Source organism: Heliangelus exortis, chromosome 25, assembly GCF_036169615.1.
Source record: "Heliangelus exortis chromosome 25, bHelExo1.hap1, whole genome shotgun sequence".
Lineage (NCBI taxonomy): Eukaryota > Metazoa > Chordata > Aves > Apodiformes > Trochilidae > Heliangelus > Heliangelus exortis.
In genome coordinates this window covers 2030957-2055171 of record NC_092446.1, presented here as the reverse complement: position 1 = coordinate 2055171, position 24215 = coordinate 2030957, and the positions used below count along the sequence as shown (strand labels likewise).

The 24215-nt window shown below is 51.3% G+C and overlaps 1 protein-coding gene across 1 annotated transcript; it reads right to left on the bottom strand.

Moving 5' to 3' along the window:
• Positions 1–1516: 1516 nt before the first annotated feature.
• SLC26A9 (solute carrier family 26 member 9) lies at positions 1517–22528 on the bottom strand. Its single transcript, XM_071768276.1, has 21 exons — positions 22385–22528; positions 15369–15495; positions 14223–14362; positions 13865–13975; positions 13414–13589; positions 12475–12639; positions 11528–11680; positions 11074–11156; positions 10672–10819; positions 9886–9999; positions 9395–9472; positions 8995–9090; positions 6804–6910; positions 6175–6244; positions 5895–5987; positions 5426–5542; positions 4591–4908; positions 4320–4374; positions 3773–3918; positions 2925–3002; positions 1517–2263 (listed from the first exon to the last, which is right to left on the bottom strand). The coding sequence occupies exons 2-21, from the start codon at positions 15491–15493 to the stop codon at positions 2216–2218; spliced, it is 2421 nt and encodes an 806-aa protein (XP_071624377.1). The 5' UTR covers positions 15494–15495; positions 22385–22528; the 3' UTR covers positions 1517–2215.
• Positions 22529–24215: the final 1687 nt, after the last annotated feature.

Sequence of the window (24215 nt, the reverse complement as noted above, 5' to 3'; positions counted from 1 at the left end):
AACTAACTAAACTCCTTTGGTTTTATTGCTCTCTGCTGCACAACATAATCAGAACCTGAGGTAGAGGAATGGTGACTTAGTTAATGAGGTGTTAGAACCAAACTGGCATGGTCCTGATGTTTTCTTTAATGGTTGTCACTAGAATGGTTCCTGAAGCTGTATTTTCCTTAAAAATGAGACAGCTGGGAGCTGTAGGAAAGCTCCACTTTCCCCAGAAAGCCTTCTGGCAATCTGCTGGTGAGTCAGCTCAGTGATGTGTTTGTGCTTCCAAACTCTGTATTAAAGCTTGCTGATATTTTTAATATCTTGGAGTAATAAAATAGAAATAACTTTTTAAAATATAATTTTCTTGCATTATTAAGACCACTCTTTATTTTTAACATTCATGGAAAGATAACAGACTGTCCACTTTTACTTCCATTGCTGCTCAGTTGTTCTTGTTGATTCCTGTGTTTTATCCCAGTGCTGGAAATGCTTTGTAGGAAGATTTGAAATTCAAACAAAGGAAATTGTTTCCATTGCAGCTGAAGGCAAAGCAGTGTGTGTCTTTATCTTAAATTTTTTATAACCTTAGTTTCATAAAAGCCATATTTGAAGTTGAAATGCACTGCAGAAAAAAGGGTCCCTTTAACCCTTGTTCTACACTTGGATTTTTCAGGCTTTATATTGTCATCTTGTCATTGCTGTCACAACATCAACACTGGGTAAGAAGGGAAGGCATCAGGAAAGGAAACTAAAATAGCAGTTGTTATTAGCATCACTCAAATATAAAAGAATGTCAGAGTTTTAGAAATGATTCAGATCTCAGCTGTCTGTCTCTGGGTTAGTGAGGAAGGCTCCATTGCCTGAGAGGTAGATGGTCCTTGGTAGCATCAGTCTGTGGTGGATTTTCATGAAAATCATCAAAGATTGTACTGGAAATATCAGATACTGTGCAAGAGTTGCCTCTTGCTGCACAAGTGACCAGCTGAGGATTTGTCATCAGAAGCCCTGCCCAGCACAGGGGGTCACAAAGTACACTCCAGTTCCAGTTTTACTGCTCTGAACTGATGGCATCATGGAAAGTGTGCAGAAGGGGCTCCCTTCCTTGTCCCTCAATTTGCTACTTGTGATCAAAATAATTTGGGGAAAAAAAACCCCAAACCCAAACCATCTTTCCCCAAAGCACTCATCTGTGTTCTGGCCTAAATCTTTCAGTTGCTCCAGCCAACAAGAAGATGGGAAGAGTCAGAACACCCTTGGGGTGAATACTTTGGTGCTGTTTGTATTCTGAGAGCCTTCTCTGAAGTGCAGAAACATCCCTAAAAAATCTGCAGAGGGGATTTGAGCTGCAGCCTGGCTCTCCTGAACCCACTCAGCCCCCTGGGCAGGCAGGGCAGTGTGTGCATGGAGCACACAGGGAAAAGGAATTCTGATTTCTGGTTACAGATTGGTCCTGTTAATAATAATAATTATAATAATAATAAAAAATAACGTAATCCAGAAAGTAGCCCTACTGAGGCAGAGTGCCACGGGCTTTGGGATATCAGGAATACAGCACTGGGTTGAGGCAGTGGTTTCTGGGGTGCACAGGGGTTTTGGGGGGTTTCTGGGTCCCAGGCGAGGCAGAGGGGGTGCTACAGGGACACGCAGGGACATGGGGGGTGCAGACACCCCAAAGGTCAGTGCACATCTTAGAGCAAAGTTCCCTTGCAGAGCCACCTGGCTGCACCTTCCAAGGGTGGATTTTGCTCCTGAATCCAAGCCCTGAATGGCTCTAAATGTTTGCTGGTGTTTCACTTCATCAGGGAAAGAGAGAGGAGGGAAAAGGAAGAAGAGAAAGAAGAGGGGGGGGGAGGGTGCCCAAATTTTGTAATGCCAGCGTGTGCAGGAGGGGGAGATTGTGTGGGACAAAGGAGAGCACTTGGCAACAGGGATGGTCCCATGTGAGAGGGCACCTGCCTCCAAATCAACTCCCTTCTCTTCTGTAATTAATGGGATGGCATTTCCCCAGTTCCTGCTTCCCTGGCCTTCTGCTGCCTGCTCCAGAGTCCATTGCTCAATTCCCAGGAGCAGAGCAGGAAGGAGGGAGCATTTCATCAGTCCCAGAGGTGGGGTGGCCTCTTGCTTTGGAGATTTATTGTATCCCCTGGCAGAAGTGCAGTTCTTCCCGAAGGGATGAGCAGGAGGAGTCTGTTCAGGAGGATTTGCCTGCACGCTGCTGCTCCCTCAGCACTCACAGAGCAGTCTGGGTCTCTGAGTGGAACATGCTCCCAAACATCTCCTAAAGGGCACACAAGGCACACTGGGTTAGGGCTGGTGCCAGGGCACAAACCCAGCAATCATCCAGAGAAACCACCAGGAGCTCCAGCCCTTCCATCCAGTCTGGCTGGGGATGGTTGGCACTGGAAATTCTCTCCTCCCAGGGACCTGGGTTTGGTGGGTGCAGATCATTTCAGCATTAACCAAGTCTCTGTTGAAAAACTTGACCACTCCCCCTTCTTTGGGGCTTGAAAGAAACCTAGATTACTGGATGTGGCACTCAGTGCCATGGTCTAGTAGCTGCAGCAGTAGTGGTTCAAGGGTTGGACTTGATGATCTCTGAGGTCCCTTCCAACCCAGCCAGTTCTGTGATTCTATGGATTTCCAGCTTCACCCCAGTGTGTGGAGACCACAGGTCTGAGTGGGAACCTGAGCTGTGTGGCCAAGAGCAGATGAAAGGGTTCCCCATGGGCCATCCTACCTGCTGCTTCATCCAGGTGCCTGCCAAAGCTCCTCATAAATATAAAATTATTTTTGCAACTAACTTCTCAAAGCTTTACTGTCTCTAGCAGTTTCCCTGGCAGTGGCACAGGAGACTTCCCACCTAATCAATCCCAACCAGGACTCCTGATTTCCACCTTTTGTCCACAGCTGCAGAAGTGGTCCCTGGCACCAGCACTCACCTCCTCCAGGTTCTTGAACTCTGCAGTGCTCTCGTCCACAGACTCATCATAGATGGAGAGTTCTGTCTGATTGGGCCTCTGTGGAGAAAAGGATCAATTCCACAGGTTAGCAGAGTGCAGGGTTGAAAGGAATGTCCAAAAAATTGCTAACCCAGGCTTAAAATTCCACACGTGCTCAAAGGGAAATGCCCAGGAAGAAAGGGCATAGAAGGAATCCTACTCCAGTTGTTTATCTCCTCTGGCTGAGCTGGTATTTACATAGCTCTCTGCCAAGATATGAGATAACTTAACTTATTTTCATGAGATAATGGGCTAACACTGCCCTCATTCTTACTCCAATTACCAGGCAATAAACCAACCCATGGTTGGGGAAACTGTCTGTCTGACTGTCAGCATGTGCCACGTTCCTGCCTTGGCCTTTTCTCTTCCCACCAAGGGAATCATTCATGGATGCTGGGGCTATTCAAGGACAGACAAGTGCTTTGCCTTTATTTCTGAGGGACAAATCCTGCCTGGATGTGCAGCTGCATGTTCCAGCCAACCCCAAACTGAGGGCACAGTGCTAGAAGAGAACCTTGGGCTTCCCAGGCTTGGAAAACATTCATCTCCCAGGTAGAGGCTTGCAGAAGACTTTTACCCTTCTGCATTCCCACTGCAATCAATCCAGTCAGGAGGTACTTGGCCTGTACCTGAGAATTAGCAGGTGACATATTTTGTTGCCTTTAGACCTTTGCCACTTGAGATTTTGTGAGGTGCAGTATTTTGTTGTTCCTGCTTGGTGCTGACACAGTGTGGAAACCTCCCAGAGCACTCCTGGGAGCTGGAGAAAAGCTGGGGAATAAATTTACCTCTTCTAAGATGGGGGGGTGGGCAACTTCTCTGATGTTTGCCAGTGCAAACAAAACAGCATCGTGGATGGTCAGGAAGATGTGGCTTGGGTCCAGGCCTCCTTCCTCAAAGACTCCACCTGTGCTAATGTCATTGTACACCTGGGCTGAAGAAAGGAAAAGCAAATGAACAAGGAGGAAACCAAAGAAAGAAGCTCTTGGAAGTGCACGTGGCTGACAGGGGTTCTCTGAGCTGAGCCAAGGCTGGGATGCCTAGGGAAGAGGCAGGCTGGCTGCAGAAATCTGAGCCTAGGGATCTGTTTTTCTCCATGCTGAATGTGGAGATGTTCCAAGCAGATGACTTCCCAAAGGAAAGGACCATTTTCACCCACAGAAAACAGTGTTTCCCCTTCCTCTCCTCTGTTCTTTCACGTGTTCTGGCTTGGGCTAACAAAAAGCTGACAGCTAGCACAGTTTGCAGGGAGAGCACAAAAGAAGATCTCCTGTCTGTCAGGAGCACATAAATGGGGGAAGATCCCATGGAAAGGTGTTCTTCATGGATTCTTACCATGCACATTTGCCAAGAACACTTGAATCCCAATCTTCTGATAACTGGAACACAGCTAGAAGAGATGAGAGGGGAGAGACAGGATTAATAACTCTGCTGCTCCAGGTTTGTGTTGAGCTGCAAAGTCTTTCATCCAGGGCTTCACACACGTCCTGGGGAACACAAAAACCTATTGAGGAGGGTGAACATCTTTATCTGAGCAGCCCAGGGGGGTAGAAGGTACCTGGGTGCTATGGTTCTTGGCTGTGTTTGTAGCTGGCACAGAACTCACCTTGCCCAGTGCTTTTGTGCCCATGAGGTCAACAAAACAGACCCCACTCATGTCCAGGATGATGGTGTGGAAGCTGATATAAGGTGGTGCTGTCACCATGGGGTCCACATCTGCTGCAGGCATAACACTGAAAGTGCTTCCCTGCAGAGTCCTGGTGCTGCCCAGCTCCCTGGGGCTGTGCCCTTGCTCAGCACCATTGGCAGGGGGACAGAATGTGACATAGGAGATGGTGGCACCATTGGCAGTGGTCTGGTTGTTGTTGGTGTCTGTTGGAGAGGTGCTTTCAAAGTCCTTCTGGAGCTCTTGCAAAGATAAAGTCTACAACAAAGCAGAAATGCAGGGTCAGGGCAGGGCACAAGGTGAGATCCTGCCCCCTGAGGGCACCTGAAGTCTTCAGTGGCAAAAAGTGATTTAATCTGGACTAACCCCAGCCTGGTGCTGGACTGGGGGCCACTTGGGGTTAGAGGATGTCAGGTTAATTTGTTCAGATGCTTCAAGACTGCTCAGCAGTGCAAACCAAACAGAGCTGAAACGACTGGGAAATGTGCTTCAAAAGGGCACTTTTGAACTGAAATACTGACACAGATGCATCCTTAGAGAAAGAGGGCAAGCCCAGTTCCCAGAAAATTGTTCCACAGTGTTTCCATTCTAGCCACCTTCATGGCTTTCATGCTCCCAGCCTTTTCCTGTTCTCCTGCATCCTAAGGTTTTGGCTCTTGGGAGGGATGGAGCTGGGCAAGAGGTGGTAAATGTGGCTAGGAAGAAAATTCTGTGTGAAGAGAAGCTGTTTGATGGGGACTTGGGCTCCTCAGCACAGGAACTCCAACTGCATTACCTTGTTCTGCCTCAGTAGGAATTTTGGCAGCTGGGTTGGTGGTTGTGCTGTCCCCTTCTCCTGACGTTTCACATATTTTTTCCTGGCCAAGTACACCTTGCCAGGATCCACCCCAGTCTGTGGAAAAGAGAGTTTTCTTTGAAAAAGTCTGTTCAGAGGCCGTGATTTTCTTTCCTGCTATTTCCCAGCCAGTCTGAGGTGACCCTAATGACAACCAAACATCTCCAGTCACTCAGGGTGCCTGCAGGACGACTGCTTTGGCAGAGCTTGGAGGAGGGTGCCTGCCAGGATTAAGGCACAGCCTCTAAAATGAGACCTACAAATGATCTGGAAGAGCAGGGAGAAAAGGATGGAAGAGTAGAGGATGGATGTGAGCATCTTTTGTCATCATCCTGGGCTCAGTTGTCCCCACGTGGCAATACAGGAGAGAGCAAGGGCTGGAAGCAGAACTGCAGAGAGCATCACTCACCTTGGCTATGATCTTCTGGCGAAATATCTCTGAGTTGGCAAAATACAGTGGTGAGCAGTAGGTCACAATTTTAATCCCATTAAGTTCATGTACCTGCAGGAGGAGAGACAAGAGCTCAAAGCAGGCCTGACAGGGGCTGTGTGGGGTGGCCGGGAGCTTGGGAAGGTCACAGCTCTCCTGCCACCCCTGCAAAAAGCAACAAGGAAAGAGACAGAGACCTGGATTTGGGTTTTTGGTGTCAAAGAACATTTTTTCTGAGGGTGCTTTAGCTGCTTCTTACCTTGCTGTAGGCTTTAGGGTTTTTGTAGATGTCAGTGGAAGTTACCTGGCCCAGGGCAGAGCCGTTACGGCTGGGGGGGAAAGAGACCAGAGGCAGAGTGAGTGTTACAGGGGAAGAAAACTGCTTTGCTTCACATTCCATACCAGGATTTGAAAACCTGCTTTAAGATTTCATCCCTGCAGTGTCCACAAGGCAAAATCGAGTCAGCAGTTTGAGATCCCAGACTGGGAAATATTAATAAAAGGCTTGGATGGATTAAAAATTGATGTGTAAACTTCCCCCCCCCCCCCCCAAAGGTCTCTGGATATAGACAAGGCTCCTTATGAGCAGGATTTTTCTGCTGGGAACTATGCAAGTAAGCTTTTCCTGCTGCAGTAAATACCTTCAGCCTTCCCCCTGCCTTGGGATGTGCACAAGGCTGCAGGAGTGGGAATGCAGGCAGTAAATTAGCTCCTGCCAGTCCTGTTTGCACATTCCGGGGAGGACACCTGCACTCCCCCAGGCTCCTGCTCTGCGTTCCTTCAACGCACAGGCCAGAGGTCGGGTCTAAAAATCATCTTGTCCCTTTCTTCTGCCACTGGGAGATTCCCCTTCCTCGTTTGGTTTGTTGTCTGGGGAGCTGTACTTACAACTGGGTATGGAAAACCACGACCAGCACGGAGAATCCCACGCCCACTGCCACTCCGTAGGGAAGGCTCAGGAGGAAAGCAGACAGGAAGCTCACCAGCCAGACCAACTGCAGGAAGAGAAGAGCTTGCCAGGTCATCTTAACTCTGCTGTGGGCTGGAGTGATGGATGGAAGGTGGCTCTGTGCTGAGATTCTGGTGGACCCGAAAGAACTACACGGCTGAGGATCAAAAGGCTGAGGGCTTGGGTTCTGCAGCTATTCTAATAACACAGTTTAGTGCATGCTTTTGTGTGAAACACCACTGCTGGGAAGCTTGCCAGCAGCCCCGGTTTTGCAGCTCTAAAAGCAGCCAGTGCCTTTCTTCACAGCTGAGTGAACACTCCCACCACTCAGTCCCTTCAGAAAGCATCATCAGCCCATCTGAAAAGGCTCCTGCAGGTCAGCACATCTGCTGCTCAGAGACTGCTCCCAGCCCCAGGAAAACCCCTGCTGTCAGTTGGAGCCCTTCAGATGGGAATGAGCATCTCTCTGAAAACCATCTGAGCACCTACTATAAATGTCCTGAGCACAGAGTAGGTTTGATGACAGAGCACAGGGAACCTGCTCCACCTCTGCATCATTCATCGTTTTTATTACAACAGCACTCGAGCATCTCCCTCCATCTGAACTGAATCCTGCCTGAGCACATAAACATGCCCTCTGAGAATTGTTATCAGGTTATTAGGATCTTATTAACAAGACTAATAAAACCTAACTTTGACCTTGGACAAACCAGGGTGACTTTGATAACTTCCAACATCTTAATTTCTAAACGGCAAGTCAGGGCTTTCCCCCCATCCAGACTTGAGGCTGTGTCTGTGGAATGATCCCTGCAGTGCTGAAACAAAACCAGATGTGGGGTAATCAACACCCATGGCCTGACATCACCCATGGCTGGTGTTCCCATTTTGGGACAGGATGCTGAATCTGGTTCAAATTCCAGGGAGATTAAGGTCAGGGGGTTGCAGTTCACTCCATTGGCATCTTCCTGGTCTCCACACTCCCTGCTCTTGGAGGTTGCTGGTGGTGTTCCAGCAGCTCAGTGGAAACATCAGAGCTGGGCAATGGGTCTGTGCCTCAGGGCACTGAGGAATCACACCAGAGAGGTGTCTGAGAGCTCTGTGGTCACTGTGGCAAGGTGTCCCCTGGGCAGCACCATGCATCTCCACTCAATCCACTGCCTGGACCTCGGGCTGGGGGCTTTAGACCCCGCAGGGCTGCTCTGTGCTCCCTTCTCTGAGCCCTGATAATGGGCAGTGACTTCACCTGCCCTCACATCACCTGCCAGAGCTGACCCACACCCTCCATCCCACTCCAGGCACCACCAGAACCCAGTCAGGAATGGGCTGAGAGCACCATGAACTATTCCTGACAGGTGCTCAGGTGTCTTTCCCTCTCTGCTGGTTCTTACTGGCTGAGCTCCATCCTCAGCATGGACCATTTTTTTTTGTAGCACCCTGTGGTGCCTTCACATCATGATGACACCCCTGGACTGCTTCCCCATCTCTTCTCCAGACCTCTTTGAGGAGAATTTTAGGAGAGCTCCCGATGGCTCAGGTCAGGCCCTTTGGGCTCCTGATTCCTGCAAGGAGTCGGATCCCCCTGTCAGGGGACCTGACAGGATATTGGCTCTGTGTCCACACACACCACTCAGCCCTGGGAGTCCTGTTCAAACAGTGTCTTTTTATGTCAGACATTTCCAAATTCCGTTCTCACTCCCCCGCACCCCCTGCCTGGGTTTATACATCAACCAGTGCCTGGAGTCCTTATCACTGTGAAGGGCTCTCCTCACCCTGGAGGGCTATTGTCTGAGTTTTTAAGTCATGACTCCTAGATATTGAGCAGGGCCGGTTTGGCTAGTTCTGGGCAAACAGGCTCCTGCAGGTGATTGGCATTTGAACAGAGCAGGTAATAGTTCAGACCTCTCTGGTACATGCACCGAGCAGGAGAGTGCTCAGCAGGGCAGGAAAAGCTGCACCTCTGCTCTGGACCTCCTCAACGAGGGCTTGGCAGATGGAGCACCCCAAGAAAGTGAAGCTCACCCTCTGCAGGGGACTCCCGGTGCTCTCCTGCTCCCCAAAATCCTGTTCTGCACCCTCCAAGCCTTGGGCTGAGCTGCCAGGCAGGTGCCTCCCCCTGTCCCCAGCACTCACACAGTCCAGCTTGCTCTTCTTCCACAGGTAGAAGGGGTCTGCCAGCTGCTTCAGGGAGTTCTTCAGGTTCACAGCAATGAGGGCTCCCAGGACAGACTGCGGGATGGGAGAGAGGGGATGGGGTCAGCCAGGATGTGCCCCGTTTTCCAGCAGATGCTTGGGGCTGCCTGCACCCTTAGCACTGGAGTGATGCTCACAAAGGTCTCCCTTGGGTCTGAGCGTGATAATTTAGACTATTCCCATTTCCAGAGGCTGGGTGCAGGCAGGGCCCCGGGTGAGGAACAAACTGTGCTGTTCAGGGGTTTGCACCAGGGGTTTTTTTGGAGCAAAGCTGTGCCTCGGGTTGGGCGTGGAGTCGGTGGCGCAAGGGCCGTGCTGTTTGCACAGATGTTTGTCTTACCTTTGGAAGAGGTTCCAGGTAGATCCCCAGGGCCAGCATGGTCACCATAACCACCAAGGCCACAAAAAAACTTGCCACCTGCAAAAAAAAAACCAAAAACCCAAAAGAAATGGTTCCAGCAAACACCTAAAGCCCCTCGGGGTCTTTCCTGCTCCAGCCAGCAGCACAATTGGTCCCTGCAGGATTGGGTGGCAGCAGATGGCTGAGGAACAGGGTGGGACCTTGCAGATCTGACAGAGAATCCCAAAATCCCTTCATGTGGGAGCCCTGCTCAGTGAGGGGAGCCAGACAAGGAATGCAGGTTTATAGCCCTCCATCTGTCAGCAATCCAGAGGATCATCCAGGGAACAAAATGGGGATGGGGGAATTCTGCTCTAACCACAGGAGCCTGAAGCTCTGGTGTAAGGAGCTTCAGGAGCTCCAGCAGGGATGTCAGCCTGGCAAGTGTGGTCAAGTAGAGTCCCAGAGGGAAGAGAGGAGGGGATACTAACTTGTGATTTTGCTCCTGCCCCATCCACAGCCAGAGTGACGGAGAGGGCACAGCAGATCACGTGGATTTTGAAGAAGGATCCAAAGAAGTTGCTGCAGCCCAACGCCAACATTTCCTGTGGAGATGTGGGAACATCAGAAAGGAGAGGTGGCCATCCTGCCCTGCCACTGCATGAAGGTACCCATGTCTGGGGTTTGTGTGGCCAGGGAAGGGACCTGGGTTCCCTTGGAGTGTGTCCCAGACCCTTTCCTTCCATTAAGAGCTGGGATGGGCTCTGGTGCAGCAGGGAAACCTGGAAGCACAATTCCACATAAACACGTTGTCATCTGTTGACACACTAAGGGCAGGGCTCCATGTGGTATGTGTGGATGTTATTGAAAGCTGCCACCGTGCCAGTGATGACAGCAGAGGATTATTTAATGTCCTGCCTCTCACAGTATCTGGGTGACACACCAGGAATCCAGGTCTTTCCCTGCTCACTGAGAACTCCGTGTGCCTCCTTGTGCTCTCACAAATAATGCAGCCTGTGCCCAGTGCTCTGAGCTGAAGCCCTAGGTCTGAAGGAAGGGCAAAGCAGAGCCCATCCTAAGGCTCAATTCCCTTTTCCAGCCTCTCTGCAGCTCAGGGGAGGTGGAGCAGCCACATCCTTCCAACCTTCCCGTGGCAAGCTGCCCTGGGAGCTGCGTGCCTGGAGCCAGCACCTCTGTTTCAAGCAGAAATCTTCCCATTCATGCCCTGAGAGCAAAGGGCATGGTCCTTGGCTGCATCCTCCCAGAGCAAGCATTACCTGGTTGGGGTCCACATCGTAGCCATGCTTGGCTGCCAGAGTCCTCCCCATGGCCAGGTTGATGACGTAGCCCACGATGGCGAGCGAGAAGGCAGTGCCCATCATCTCCTTCCACTTGGTCACCAGGGGCAGGGAGGGAGCTGGGAACCTGCACTCAGAGGAGGAAGGGTGGGAAGCAGTTGGGACCCTGGTGAAGTGGGTGAGGAGCTTGGGTGCTGGGGAATGAGAGAATTGGTGTCTACACCGTGGGGAGCTCGAGTGGAAGGGTGGCAGATGTGCAACGGGGTGCAGCAAGGGGACTGTCACACAGCAGGGAAGAGTGATGGCTTTTCCAGGCTACAGGAGGGAACTGGAGGAAGGAAAATGGTCTGGAAGTTGAGTCAGACCTGCACATGAACTTACCCCATGCTGATCTTCCCTACCACTGGCATGCCATACTTCTCAGGCATGTGGAAGCTTCCAGAGATTGCAGTTGCAACTATGACCTGAAAGTACAGAGAATGGGAGAGCAGTGAGCAGAGGGAGCAGGAGCTGGGCCAGAAGCATCAAACTTGCTGTGCTCCTGAGGCTGTAGAAAATGAGTGCCAGATTTGGGCTAGGAAAGGAGAGAACCTCTCCAGAATGAGTTCTATTCCTCATCCTAAGCATCACCAGGATGCAGGTGGGATGAGCTGGATGTCAGGGGTCTCCTCCATGAGGATGGTCCAATTTCTGACCCCAAGCTGTGTGTGTGGGGCATTATAATGACTGTATAGATGCTTTACAGGAAGCAGCAGTGGGTGTCCCAGGGCTGTAAGATAAGGGTGGGGGAGGCTGCCTCCTGGAAGGTCCAAGGGATGGTTGATGCATCACTTACAATGAGGATCTCCATGGGGATGGGCATCCGGATCTTTTTCATGTACTTTAGGTTGAGCTCCTTGACAACGATCAGGAGCAGAGCACTGACCAAGGCATAGACCAGAGAGGCCAAGTTGGTCTTGGGCAAACCTTTACAAATATCCAGGAATGTCTAAAGGGGAGAGAAGAGCAGAAGGTGTCATGGGGAACACTGAACAATGGGGACAGCACAATGGACAACGTTTGTTACCAGAACCAACTGCAAACACCCTGAGATGGGATGGGGGCTCTGTAGGGTGAGAGAAGGGCTGGAGAGAAGTAGTGGATTCTCCATCCCTGGAGATATTTAAAAAGAGCCTGGATGTGGCACTCAGTGCCATGGTCTAGTAACTGCAGCAGTAGTGGATCAAGGGTTGGACTTGATGATCTCTGAGGTCCCTTCCAACCCAGCCAGTTCTATGATTCTATGAATCAGTAACCACCCCGTTCTGCTGCATCCATGGGGGATGCATCCGTGGGGGATGCATCTGTGGAAGATGCAGGAGAGCTCAGGAATGGGTAAAGCTGCTCATAGGAAAAGTTTCCCTTGTCAATAGTTGTGCCAGACTCCTGCTGGACAGCAGCACAGTTGATATTCTCCCCAGATCCCAGACCCATTCCATTATTTCTAGTTGGAAACCAGCAGGCAAAGGCTCAGATAGGAACCTAAATATCAGCACCTGGTATGGTGCAGGATGAACCAGGATGAACCTGATCCAGTGGGAAGTGTCCCTGCCCATGGCAGGGGGGGTTGGAACAAGATGACCTTAAAGATCCTTTCCAACCCTGAAAATTCCACGATTCTACGATTCTACTCCCCCTCCCTCCACCCTCTCCTTCTCCCCCAGCCCTTTTGCCCTTGCATGGGTGGCAGTGATGGGGTGGGGTGGTCCCTGGGGGGGTGGGAGGTGCAGGGCACCCACTTACATAGACAATAGCTAAGGGCCCGGTGTAGGATGGGACTCTCAAGCCGAAGACGTACTTGAGCACGGAGATGAGGATCTGCAGCCCTGCTGCTGTCATGAAGCCCCTGATGAAAGACTCTGAGAGGTAGATAGCAACAAAGCCAAACTGCAGGAATCCCAGGCAGAGCTAAAGGAGAACAGACACAGGGTTAGTAGGGTTATTTCCTCCTGGGAAGGGTGAGGAGCAGAGCCCGGCGTGCCCATGTTGTGGCTCTGCCAGGAGAGGGGGCATGTTTGTTACCCAGCCCTGGGATGGACAGCTTGTCCTGGAGCAGGGATGGAGAAAGGAGAGATACAGGCTGTCCTGGAGCAGGGATGGATGGGGAAAAGAGAGCTTCAGCTTGTCCTGGAGCAGGGATAGGGAAAGGAGAGCTTCAGCTTGTCCTGGAGCAGGGATAGGGAAAGGAGAGCTTCAGCTTGTCCTGGAGCAGGGATAGGGAAAGGAGAGATACAGGCTGTCCTGGAGCAGGGATGGATGGGGAAAGGAGAGCTGCAGCTTGTCCTGGAGCAGGGATGGATGGGGAAAGGAGAGCTGCAGCTTGTCCTGGAGCAGGGATAGGGAAAGGAGAGATACAGGCTGTCCTGGAGCAGGGATAGGGAAAGGAGAGCTGCAGCTTGTCCTGGAGCAGGGATGGATGGGGAAAGGAGAGCTGCAGCTTGTCCTGGGCTGTCACCACTGCCTGTGAGTCTGCCCCAGGAGCTGCCTTCACCCTGGGCCAGTTTGGAGAATTTCACAGCAAAACTGGGGTGGGATCCCCCCCCCCAAACCTCCATTCTGAGGCATCACCCAACTTGGAGTGGAGCTGCTTCTGGCATCTGCTAACATCAGCTCTGCTCCTGGGAGAGACCTGGGTCAGCTCTGGCCAGAGGACCCAGCAGATGTGGTGTAGCCAGTCCTTACTTGTATGATGGCTGTCAGACAGGCTAAGGTGGCTGAGATCTCCAGCCTGGCTGCTTCCAGGGCTGTGGTGTTGACTCTGGTCTCGTTAGTGGTGTGGTTGAAGTACTGGAAGTCTGACTCTGGAGCCAGCTCATTGCAGACGTTGCCAACAATAATGCTGATGACTGCAAAAGTACCTGCAGCACAACACAGTGATGTCAGGAGTTTTCTCTAGAGAGCATCCTGTCCCTGGAAGGCATTTGGATGGGTTAGATTGTCCTGACTGAGCCACCCAACCCATCACCACAGGCAGCCCCGTGGAGGGACACTGGGGTGAGAACCTCCTGTGCAGCCAGAACCAGGGATCCCTCAAACCTCTGATGGACCAAAACCACCCAAATATCTCCATCCAGGCACACACTGAGTATTCCCTGCCAGTACTTGGCTGCCTTGTGCAGAGAATTGCTCTTACCTGGCACCATCTGATGGATGCCACCAAGGAAGAGGTATGTCAGCAAGGGGAAGAAGGAGGAGTAGAGCCCGTTGACAGGAGGCAGGTTGGCCAACAGGGCAAAGGCCATCCCTGGGAAACAGAAATATTTGTCACCCATCTCTGTGCAGCTGGCATCAGCACCCTGCCCTGCTCACCCAGCAGCTCCAAGAAGGGCACCACAGAATGTATAGGGGCAGCCAGATCAGAGGTTGAGTTTCTATTTTAATATTTATCATTTATGTTTGGGGTTTATGCACCCAATCCCCAGACTGTCACCCAGCTGTCACCTGGAGCTGGCAAAGTGACCCAGAAAGTCATCAAAGCCATCACATCTCACCTTGTGGCACTTGAATTGTCCCTGCACTGACCCCGCCGAGAACATCAGGCAAAATGTAGTCCTTGATTTTGTACTTGGGAAGCCACACCAGGATGGGGAACAGGCTGAAGAGGATGAGTTTGAATCTGGAAGCTGAACATCTAGAGAAGAGGAAAAAAAAAATACAAAAAACCAAGCAAATTTAATAAAGAAGGCAGGAAGCAAGTGAGCTGGGAAGGGAGCAAGCAAGGGAACAAGGAAGGATCTTGCTAGGAATGTCTCAGCCTCTCTCCCCCACCAGAATCCTGAGCCCTGGGTTGCTGCACAGCTTTTCCCTTCCAGTACAAGGATCTTGCAGTCAATAAGATGCACACACCATGGGGGAACCTTGGTGGCTTGGTGGGAAGTCCCCAGTGAGAACCTGCAGAGGGAGAGGTTTGCCTGCCCCATGTCCTGACACCCTTCAGATAGAGGATAAGAGAGCTGTAGGGGGGAAACACAGCTCAGAGGGTCCTCGGGCAGCTGCACAGAGCCCAAAGATGAATTTTTTGAGGTGCTTGGTCAAAAAAACCCCAAACCAGTGTGTCTGAAAGAAGGAGATTGCTTCTGGGTTGATAGATGCAATACCCCACATCTCTGCCTGCTGATGTGTTCTCTCTTTCCTATATTCCTGCCTTCCTTTTTCCAAGGAATGGAGCTAGATTTCCAAGAGAGTGATCAGCAAGGTTATCAATCACTATTTGCACGATTATTAATCTCTTTAAGGGAAGTCAGCACTGGCTTTAATCAGAAAGTTGATAAAAGGATATCTCAGCCAGAAAGCTTAAAGAGATAATCCAGACACCCATACCTACATCCCCAACTGCACTTTTTTTTTCACTATTAAAAAAACCCCATGGAAAGCAGAACCCCAAATCCCAGATGCACTTTCTGCCAGCTGTTTCACTGCTTTGCCTTACAGCCTAGCAGCTGAGGCAGTGAAAAGAGCAACCAGTTTCACCTGCTTCAGCACAATTTGCATTCCTCCTGAGCCTTTCATCCATCAAAGCCCTAAAGATCATGAAGAAGGTTTCCCAGGATAAAAAGGGGAACTATAACCCCAGGTCTGAATTATATCCTAATTCCAGACCCAACCTGGTTTACGTTTGCCCCAGCATTCTGTATTACCTGAAAACATTTCTCAATTTTTCCCCAAGAGGGTAACTTCTGTTTTTCTTCTCAAACTCTTCATCGAAGAGGCTGACCGAATAGGCAGGACGTTCGATGGCATAGCGAGGCCTGGTGTGGTTCATCTCTGGAGCATTGAAATTTTTCCCAGGAAAAAAAAAAGAAAAAAAAGAAAAAAAAGAAAAAAAAGAAAAAAAAAAAAAAAAAAAAAAAAGAAAAAGAAAAAAAAGAGAAGAAGCAAAGCCAAGAATGTGAGTAGAGCTGAGCAGAGCTGGCCCCACCTGCGGTATAACAGACCGGACACCTCCAGCGTCTGGGAGCCCTCCCTGAACATCTCCACCCTAAATAGTTTCCCCGTGGCGCAGAGGCAGGTCCTGGGAGTGGCTTCTCCCAGCTCTGGGGGCTGCTGCTCCCCAGCACAGGGAGGTTTTTCCATCATCTATTTTGAGGTGATGCTAATGAGAGGTGCCAGCTGGAGGGGACCGGAGCGCGTCCCGGATTGTCTGCAGATGAGCATGGGTGTTAATCTCAGCTCTGGCAGTGACTGCCTTTTTGCCTGGGGCAAGTCACTTGACCTTTCTCGTGCCTCAGTTTCACCATCTGCTGCTGGGCTTGGCAAGACTTTCCAACACTGGGCAGCCCTGACACAGTTTGCAGTGGTAGCCGCTGGCACCGTGATGGATGGAAGTGGCCACCACGAGGTGTCCTGCACTGCCCAGGGGCCCCCTCTGCATTCAGCATCCCTGATTCCCCCTCGCCACGCCAGGCTGTGGATGAGTCCTTGTTTTATTCTAGGAAGAGATGTGCAGAAAGATACCCGTTGGTAATTGAGTGGAGTGATGAAGATGCTAAAACATCTGGATGGACTGGTCCTGCCCAGTATCTGGGTCTCAGCAGAGCAAGATGATGAACCCCAGAGAGCCCTTATTTTGCTGTGACCAGTGATGCCAGGGAAGAGGGGAGAATCATGATGAAGAGAGAGACTGGGGGTGGAGGGAGGAAGTGGTCAGATGTAAAACCAGGATCTTGGTAATTATTTGTGGCATGGCGTGTATTTAAGTGGGTCATTGCCCAACACAGGAGTATTCAGGGAGGAGAAGATACCAAGGAACAACATCCAGATTGTTGAGAGCTTACAGAGGGATTTGGGTGGATATCTGTCCTCTTCTCTCCTCTCTTGGCCCTGTGAGCTCAGCTGAAGTCAGTGCACACCTTGGCTCCCAGTTCAGTGGAACCAGGAGGAGCCAAATGTCCATCTCTTCACCAATAAGCAGTTAGCTTGGAGTGGGGACTGGAGGAGATGAGTAATGTGTAGCAGAGTGGCTGAGCAGTCCAGAGCAGGAAGGAGAGTGTGATGCAGGCAGCTGAAACTTTGGGGATGGTTGAGGTCAATGGGATCATTGTGCAAACAGGAGCTGATGGCTTTGGAGATAGAGGTCACCCACCCCACTCCTGCTGTGGGTACGTTGGTGATGACAAAGGAAAAAAAGTGCAGTTTGCTGTAAAAATGGTGTGTTTGTGATTCCAGGCTCTGATCTGCACCCACACTGACTTGGAAGGGACCCCAGCCCCTTTTTGGAGGGCTGGATGGGTGCAGGAGGAGCTGTGTCCCTCTGCCAGCATCACCAGGGTCTCAGTCCAGGGCATGCACACACTGCCATCCCTGTTGCTCCTTTTCAGCTAGTGATCCCCTTCCAAGAGCCATGACAAGCTTTATTGTAGCTTTACTGTTGGAGGATTGGTGCAGGCCACGATTAATCAGTGTCCTGAGCTCTTTCCCAGTCCCTACACTGATTCCAGCAGCCCCTCTGATAAAGCCTCCTTCCCCAGTTTTCCCACATCCCGATGCTGAGCAGGCTCCCAGCACATCCAGCCTTTCCCCATAACTCTGCTCTAGATTTCCAGCTCTCCCTTGTGAATATTTTGTAGCCCAGGTCCAGACTGAGCAGGAGGTGATGAGCCCACCCCAGTTTCTGGGGTGAGAAGTCTCTCTCAGCTTTATTTCTCGACTCTATCACTTGCTGAGCACTGTGCCTGCCATCAGACAGACTGAATCAGCCAATTATATCACAGCTCTTTAATGAATTTCCCCCGCTGAGTGAAAGTGCTGGCGATCAGGAAAAATAATAAACAAGGCAAGTATAGAGGGAAAAATATCCCCATGATTAAATTCCATCTTAAACAAACAGGCTCATGATGTCAGCGTCTCAGACGGAGTCAAGTTCTTGCCTTGGCTTATCACTGGCCTTGCCCTACATCAAACAGCAGGTTAAACCTTTGAGATTTTGGAATTAAAGAGAATGAGCTGTGTCATTGCTCCTTGAACAAAAGGCAAACCCAGCTGTCCTGGTGTTGATGGGATAAGGCCACAGCAAGCTGCAGAGCTGGTTTAAATAATCCTGCAGCTGCGGCAGGACGCCGAAGCAATGCGAGGTGTGTGGAGGAGACAAAAGCAGAGCCCCAGAGTTGCTGTGTTGCAGGGACCAGGTTTTTCAAGAGCTCTGTTCCAGGATGGAACATTTATTTCCAGTGAAGGTCTGGGGGAAAAGGTCCAAGTGCAGAGCTCCTGTTACAAGCTGGCCAGGAAGCCCATTCCTCCAATGTGATGACTGGAGTGGGTGATGCTGAGAAATGTGAAGTTTGACCTCTGCTCAGCCTGGGGTCTCAGAGAAATAGTCCCAGACTGAGTACATAACTGGGATGTAATGCCTGGAGCAAGCAATTAATGAAGGCAGAGCTGCTTCACTCCAAGAATGTGATGTGGGTGAAAAGCTCTTGTCCCAGGAGGGCATCAGCTGAGAGCCACATCAGCTCATCCCTGGCTGATCCCTGCCCTGACAGACTCAAACCCACCTGTGCATGCCAGGCACTGACCTTTTTCCCAGTGTTCATCTTGCAAATGCATTTACTGAGCTCTTATCTCCTGTCCTTTTGCAGGTGATAGCAGTGTTTGGGAAGAGGAAAGTCACATTGAAGTTTCTGGCTACTGTTGATAGGAGCCATTGGCATAAAGCCACTGCTGTGCTGGCACAGGGGCTCTAGGTCAAGGAGTGTGAGTCAAAATTTAGTGGGCAAGCAGTCTCATCACTGCCTTATGAGTGATGTAGGGGCCCAAATACATCTCTGTGCAAGAGCTGGACATTCAGGGAATGCTTCTGCTTCATTTTAGGGAGAAAAAAAATCAGTGCTCTGCCAATATTTTCCCCTCTTTTGTCTGCCTCCTCTCCATCCCCCCCTTCTCTTTGCACAAGGCAGAGCAAACCTCCTTGCTTATTGCTTCTCAGCTGTTGGAGTTCAAAGGTCTGGTACCTTCCAAATCCTTGGTGTGTCTTCATTAAAAACATCTCTCTCCCAGCTCCATTGCCCAAGAAGGAATGACAAAAAACAACTCTCCTCTATTCCCAGGTCTGCCTGGAGAAGACAGGCACAGGTGCAAGGGTTTGGTTGCGACACCGGGTCAAGGTCTTGACTCCTGTTCCTCTCAATCAATGCCTTCAGCTTCAGGGTCTGCTGTGACTCCCAGCCTCCTGCTCACAGGTGCCATGGGAGCCCTGGGGCCAGGCAGGGAAAGGGCCCAAGTCTTGCAAGGTCAGGTGAGGAACCCATCACCTCCTCCCCTGAAACCTCTGCTAATTCCTCCTGCCCGGGATGTGGCGTGGGGAAGGACAGGATGGCTGCAGTGGTGGGTGATGCAGTGGTGGGTGATGCAGTGGTGGGTGATGCAGTGGTGGGTGATGCTTTGGTGGGTGATACTTTGGTGGGTGATGCAGTGCTGGGTGATGCAGTGCTGGGTGATGCAGTGCTGGGTGATGCAGTGGTGGGTGCTGTGGTGCTGGGTGCTGGATGCTCTCATGCCGGGCGCTGCAGCACCGGGTGCTCCCCCAGACTGACCTCTACTTCACCCTCTCACTGCACACCCACTTCCCTCTCCCTTTCACGCCTCTGGTGTCGAGCTGGGCTCTCAAAGCACCCAGGCAAGGAGGAAAGGGAGGTTTCTGCTGTCAGTCAGCTCAGGTATTTCAAAAGGATGTTTTATAATTCAGCTCTGCTATCGGGCGCCAATCAGCCCAGCAGATCCGCCCCTGTGCTCCCAGGTTGTTCACTCTCTCCCACCTCCTGGCACCAGGGACTGGCCAGGACTGAGTCTGGCTGATGGGTGACACCAGGAGCTGGTGAGCAAAGGACCTGATGACATTCAGGTCAGCACATTCAGGTGTTTGGCCAGGACCACCTTTCTGCTTGTGGTTAGAAGCGCTTGGATCCGAATTAATTTTGGTTTAACTCTGAATTGCCACAGGGTTCATCTACAAATGAGCTGCTTCATGAAGAAAGCACCTTGCAGTGGTAAAGCCACATCCACAGTCTTACATTTCTTGTACACAGACAGTGGGAAAAACGTGTTCTCTTGTAATCCAGGGGAGGGGAAGAGGTGGTTGGGTTTCAGCACCCACGGTGCCACGCACTGAACACACACAGCATTTGGCCACGGGGTTTAACTTTTTCTTAACCTCTGCCCTTTGGAAATGGAGGAGACTGATGCTAAGAGAGCAGAAAATCAGTCATGAGAAATACCCTATCCTAAATTTTAGCCTCAGAGAAGGCAAAGTGCCAGAGTCCATAAAGCTCAGTAGCAGCATCACTGTTTCAGTCCATTCTCCACCAGCATCATGCAGGAACCATCGGGAGGGCTGCTGGAATAAAAGCCAGAGACAGGGAGAAAGGAGAAGGAGGGAGAGAGGTGCTGGGAGGTGCCAACAACCCTGCCTGACCGTGTGGAGGCACAGAAGGAGCCGTGCAGAGGTGCAGGGGTGGGAAGGAGACATCTCTGCTTCCCTCCAGCTCCCACCTCCCCATCCCCGTGCTGCAGCCTGGGCTCCAACATCCCCTGGGGAGCAGCCCTCCCCTTCCTCACTCCTGCATGGAGCAGGCAGGTATTAAATCAACATTTTCTTTTTTTTTCCTTTTTGTTTAGATTAAATATTTGGAGTGTTAAATAGGTGATTCCCATGAGGCAGATGGCACTTTTCTGGTTTTAAGCCACCAGGGCAGCAGCGGGCAGGAGCCCTGCACTCTGCTCTTGTTCTGCCGTTGCTGGGCCGGTGCCAATGTTTGATGTACCACTTCACACGAGTTTCTAACCAAACTAGCTCTGCACTTGGTAACCAGAATAATAAGATCTGCAGGCATCTGCCAGCTACTGAAGGTGAAGCCAAAGTGTTTGGCTCCGAGGGTGTTTATTAAGTAAAACGCTCCTGTTCAGCAGCCTGGCTTTCTGCTCTTTTTAATGCTGTTGGAAATGCAGCAAACCCCGTGGACAAGGGGGGATCTTTTCTGCACCAGCTCCCGGGTAAAAAAAACCCAGATTTGGGCCACTCTTGCTGTGATTTGTTTGATTAACCCACTTGTCCCCAACCCCACCCGAACTCTCCTTCACTTTTGTAGCTGCATCCAGTGCTGTGTGGAGCTGAGGGAGGGTTGGGGAGAGGCAGCAAGAGCCTGGCCTGGGGTGTGGGGACAGCCCCATCATCATCATCATCCTCTGAAAGCCACCAGCCCTAGCAGTCCCCTCGTGGTGTCACCTTGCTGAGCTTGGCACAGTGGTGCTGGGACCGGGCTGCCTGACCTCAACACAACCTGAGTCTGTCCCCTGGAAAGCAGCACGTCCATCCTGCCCTTTCTGCTCCCCTTGGCACACAGAGACATTGGGATGGGGAGAAAGGAAGGCTGGGAAGGGCATTTGGGAGAACTGAAACTTCAGCATCCCTCTCTGTTCCATATTCCTCTGCCCCAGCCCTCGCCCTCCCCCGTTGAAGGGCAGCTGGGTGCTGCACTGCCCAAGGAATTAAAAAGTTTGCAGCCTGCAGCATTCTTGCACTGCCTGAGAAGAGCTCAGGGTGCCTGCTGAGAGCTTCCTCCTTGCACACCCTTCCCACCCCGGTGGATTCACTCTTAGGGAAGGAAAAACCCCTCTGGGCTCACCCATTCCCTCCTCCCCAGAGGCAGAGGACGGGACATTTCTCTACTGGAAATCTCTGACCTGGGGCAGAAATCCTGTGTTGCTGGGAACAAATGTCACCCCAAGGACTTATCTTCGAGGGAAGGAAGGACAGGTCTCCAGCTAAGTTTTTCAGCTTGCTTGCAAATGAGGTGTGGACAAATTTTATCAGGGCAGAGCAGAAAGCATCCTAGTGCCTGAGCAGCAGTTTCCGCAACGGAGCTGCCTGTGGGATATTTTCTTTTGCCTGGATGTGAGGGACTCTGCCCAAACTGGACCCAAGCATCCCATGAAATGGCACTGGGAGGAGCTGGAGCCCCTGCTCTGACAGGTCTCAGTCTGGGAGCATTTCTCATTTCCAGCTTTAAAGTTCCCTCCTAATCTGGTTTTGTGCTCACAGCATCCCTGCCCCAGCATCCATCCCACCAGGATCTGCCCAAGGAGCCCTTCCCTAGGATGGGTTCCTGTGCACAGTAACTGCTCCTCAACCACTGCCCTCTGAGCTCCACATCCTTTCTTGCTGTCCTGGTGTGTGCAAAGTGGAATTTGGGCTGCAACATCCTCGGGGCAGGGACCACTTGACATTGTCCTGTGCCCTGAAAGTTCTGTTCAGAACAAGGACCCTGAACCAGAGGGTCCCTCAGCAGTATTGCCTCTCCTATAGCAGACAAATCCCCCCACAGATCTCAGTGGGAGCCAGGCGGTATAAAATGGCAGGATTTATTCTAGCAATAATTAATTCACATATTTGGCTCTTCCAGCCTCTCTTCATAAATCAAACCCTTGGATGGCTGGTGTTGCTAATTCCTGAGTAAATCTGCTGCCGTAAATCCCCTTTGCGAAAGGAGGGGGAAAAAGAGAAGGGGGAAGAAAAAAGGAAAAAAAAAAAAAAGAAAAAAAAAAAAAAAAAAGAAGTACCAGTTCTCCAAATACTGAAACTCACACCCAGTGGCTGTGCAACTGGAGTGTAAATCCCCCACGCCCACCCAGACAAAGAGCACGATTGTTGGAGCTGCGTTACCTGCGCCTGGCCGGGCGGAGAGAGGCAGAAAGGGCCAATTCTGCTGAGGGGAGCTGCAGATGTGCCACGCCAGCCCCGGCAGAGAGGTGCTCCCGAGGAGGTGTGCAGAGGTCTGTGCTCAAATAAGCCAGTGAGTCATTTATAAATCACCTCAGTCAAGGGGACCGAGGGCTGTGCTTGGCGCCTGATTGGCTTGGAGGAGGTAATTGCGAGCAAGTACACCCAGGCTAAGCCCAGGAGATAGCCAGGGGAGATAAGGAGAGATCTGAAGAGGGACAAGGGCTTTTTTGGATGTCCCCCCCTCACCCCACCCCTTCCAGATCAGGCTTGGGCCGTTTGATCCCCTTGGCGGGTCCCTCCGTGCTCTCGGTGACAATAGCTCATATTCAGTGGCACCCCGGGCCCCCTCCCTCACCCTCTCTGGACTGGGGGCAGCAGAAGATGCTTTTGTTGGCCTGGGCCATCTCCCTGCTGGCTGGGTGGCTGGGTAGGGTCTGCCCGGGCTTTGTGCTCTGGCCTCCTCCCCAGCCTGTCCCCAGGTAGGGACAATGGTGAGCTTTGTGCCAGCACCGGACCCCGCTCAGGCTTTGAAGATGGGATTGGCAGGGGAAAGAAGTTTCTTTCTGCTTTCCAGGTTCAAAGGGATGAGAAGAGTGAGAAAAAAAGGCAGGGGAAGCCCCCTGCTACCTGCCCCAGGAAAGAGGCTGAAGGTGATGTGTGGAGCTGGGCTGTGTCCCCAGGGGCGTGGGCACGGTCCCCAGGCAGGAGCCACACCAGGTGCTGCTCCAGAGGAGAGCTGGAGAAGTTCTTGGGATGTTCCTGTCAGGGGACAGGGATGGAGGTGCTGGGATGGGCTGTTGGGAGCTGCAGACTTGGGGACCACCTCCCCAAAGGTATCAGCCAACTCCATGACCTGGGAACTTGCTGGTGTTTTGGGAAAAGGCACTGGTGTTGTTAGTGTGGAGACAAACACATAACCACACAGCTTTCCTACTCCCAACAAAGCACCATTCTTTACAAGGTAAAACTTTTACATGTTTCCACATTCTTATTTTATTTTACCTCTAATTCTAAAATAATTCTAAAATAATAAGATTCAGAATATGTTTCTTTTACTTTCTTTCTATCCCAACAGTGTGACCTGTGTACTTGTCCCCTCCTGCCACTGTGTCCCCACCCAGACCACCATGAGCTGGGTGGGATCTGAGGGTGCAGGAGGCAGGCACTGCTCAGGATGTCACAGGATGGATGGGGACATCAACAGGAGACATCACCAAAGGAACATCACCCAGAAGGAAGATGAAGGGGGTTATTTGCTGTGGAAGGAATTGATCTTTCTTGTCCCCAAGGACAGTTTCAGCACGAGGTGTTTGCAGGGGACAGCTCTGCTCCCCTCTCTGCTCCAGGTGTGGGCCCAAAGCACAAGTGCAGGGTGGGTGGGATGTGCTGCCACCTCCAAGAGTTTGTCACCTGTGTGTGGGGAAAACTATGGGAAAAGGAGAGGGGAGAGAGGCACCAAGAGAAGGGGGAGGAGAGAGCCCTGGCTGGGGTGGCAGGAAAGCAGAAGGCAATGATGTGGCCTTTGCTTGTTCCCAGAGGCTGTCAGAGTAAAAAAATCTCTGGTACCTTGGGCAGGCAAAAGGCATCAGTGTTTCCTGCCAGGAAACCTCATCCCATGGGCATCAATCATTGTGTCTGGAGCATGCCAGAGGAACACCCTGCCAGAGGGTGCCAGGGGAAAGGGGGCTGATTCATTGCTATCTGACAGACAGAGGTAATAATTGCCAAGCAGTTGTCCTGTAAATATCATTAATAACCCATATCAAGTGTT

Excerpts from the sequence above, each read along its gene's own strand:
- SLC26A9 (XM_071768276.1), bottom strand. The coding sequence starts at position 15,493 with ATGAACCACACCAGGCCTCGCTATGCCATCGAACGTCCTGCCTATTCG. Across the intron at positions 13,976-14,222 it reads GACAATTCAAGTGCCACAAG|GGATGGCCTTTGCCCTGTTG; the intron begins GTGAGATGTGAT and ends TCTGTTTCCCAG. Across the intron at positions 9,091-9,394 it reads ACCTGGAACCTCTTCCAAAG|TCTGTCCTGGGAGCCCTCAT; the intron begins GTAAGACAAACA and ends CCCATCCCGCAG.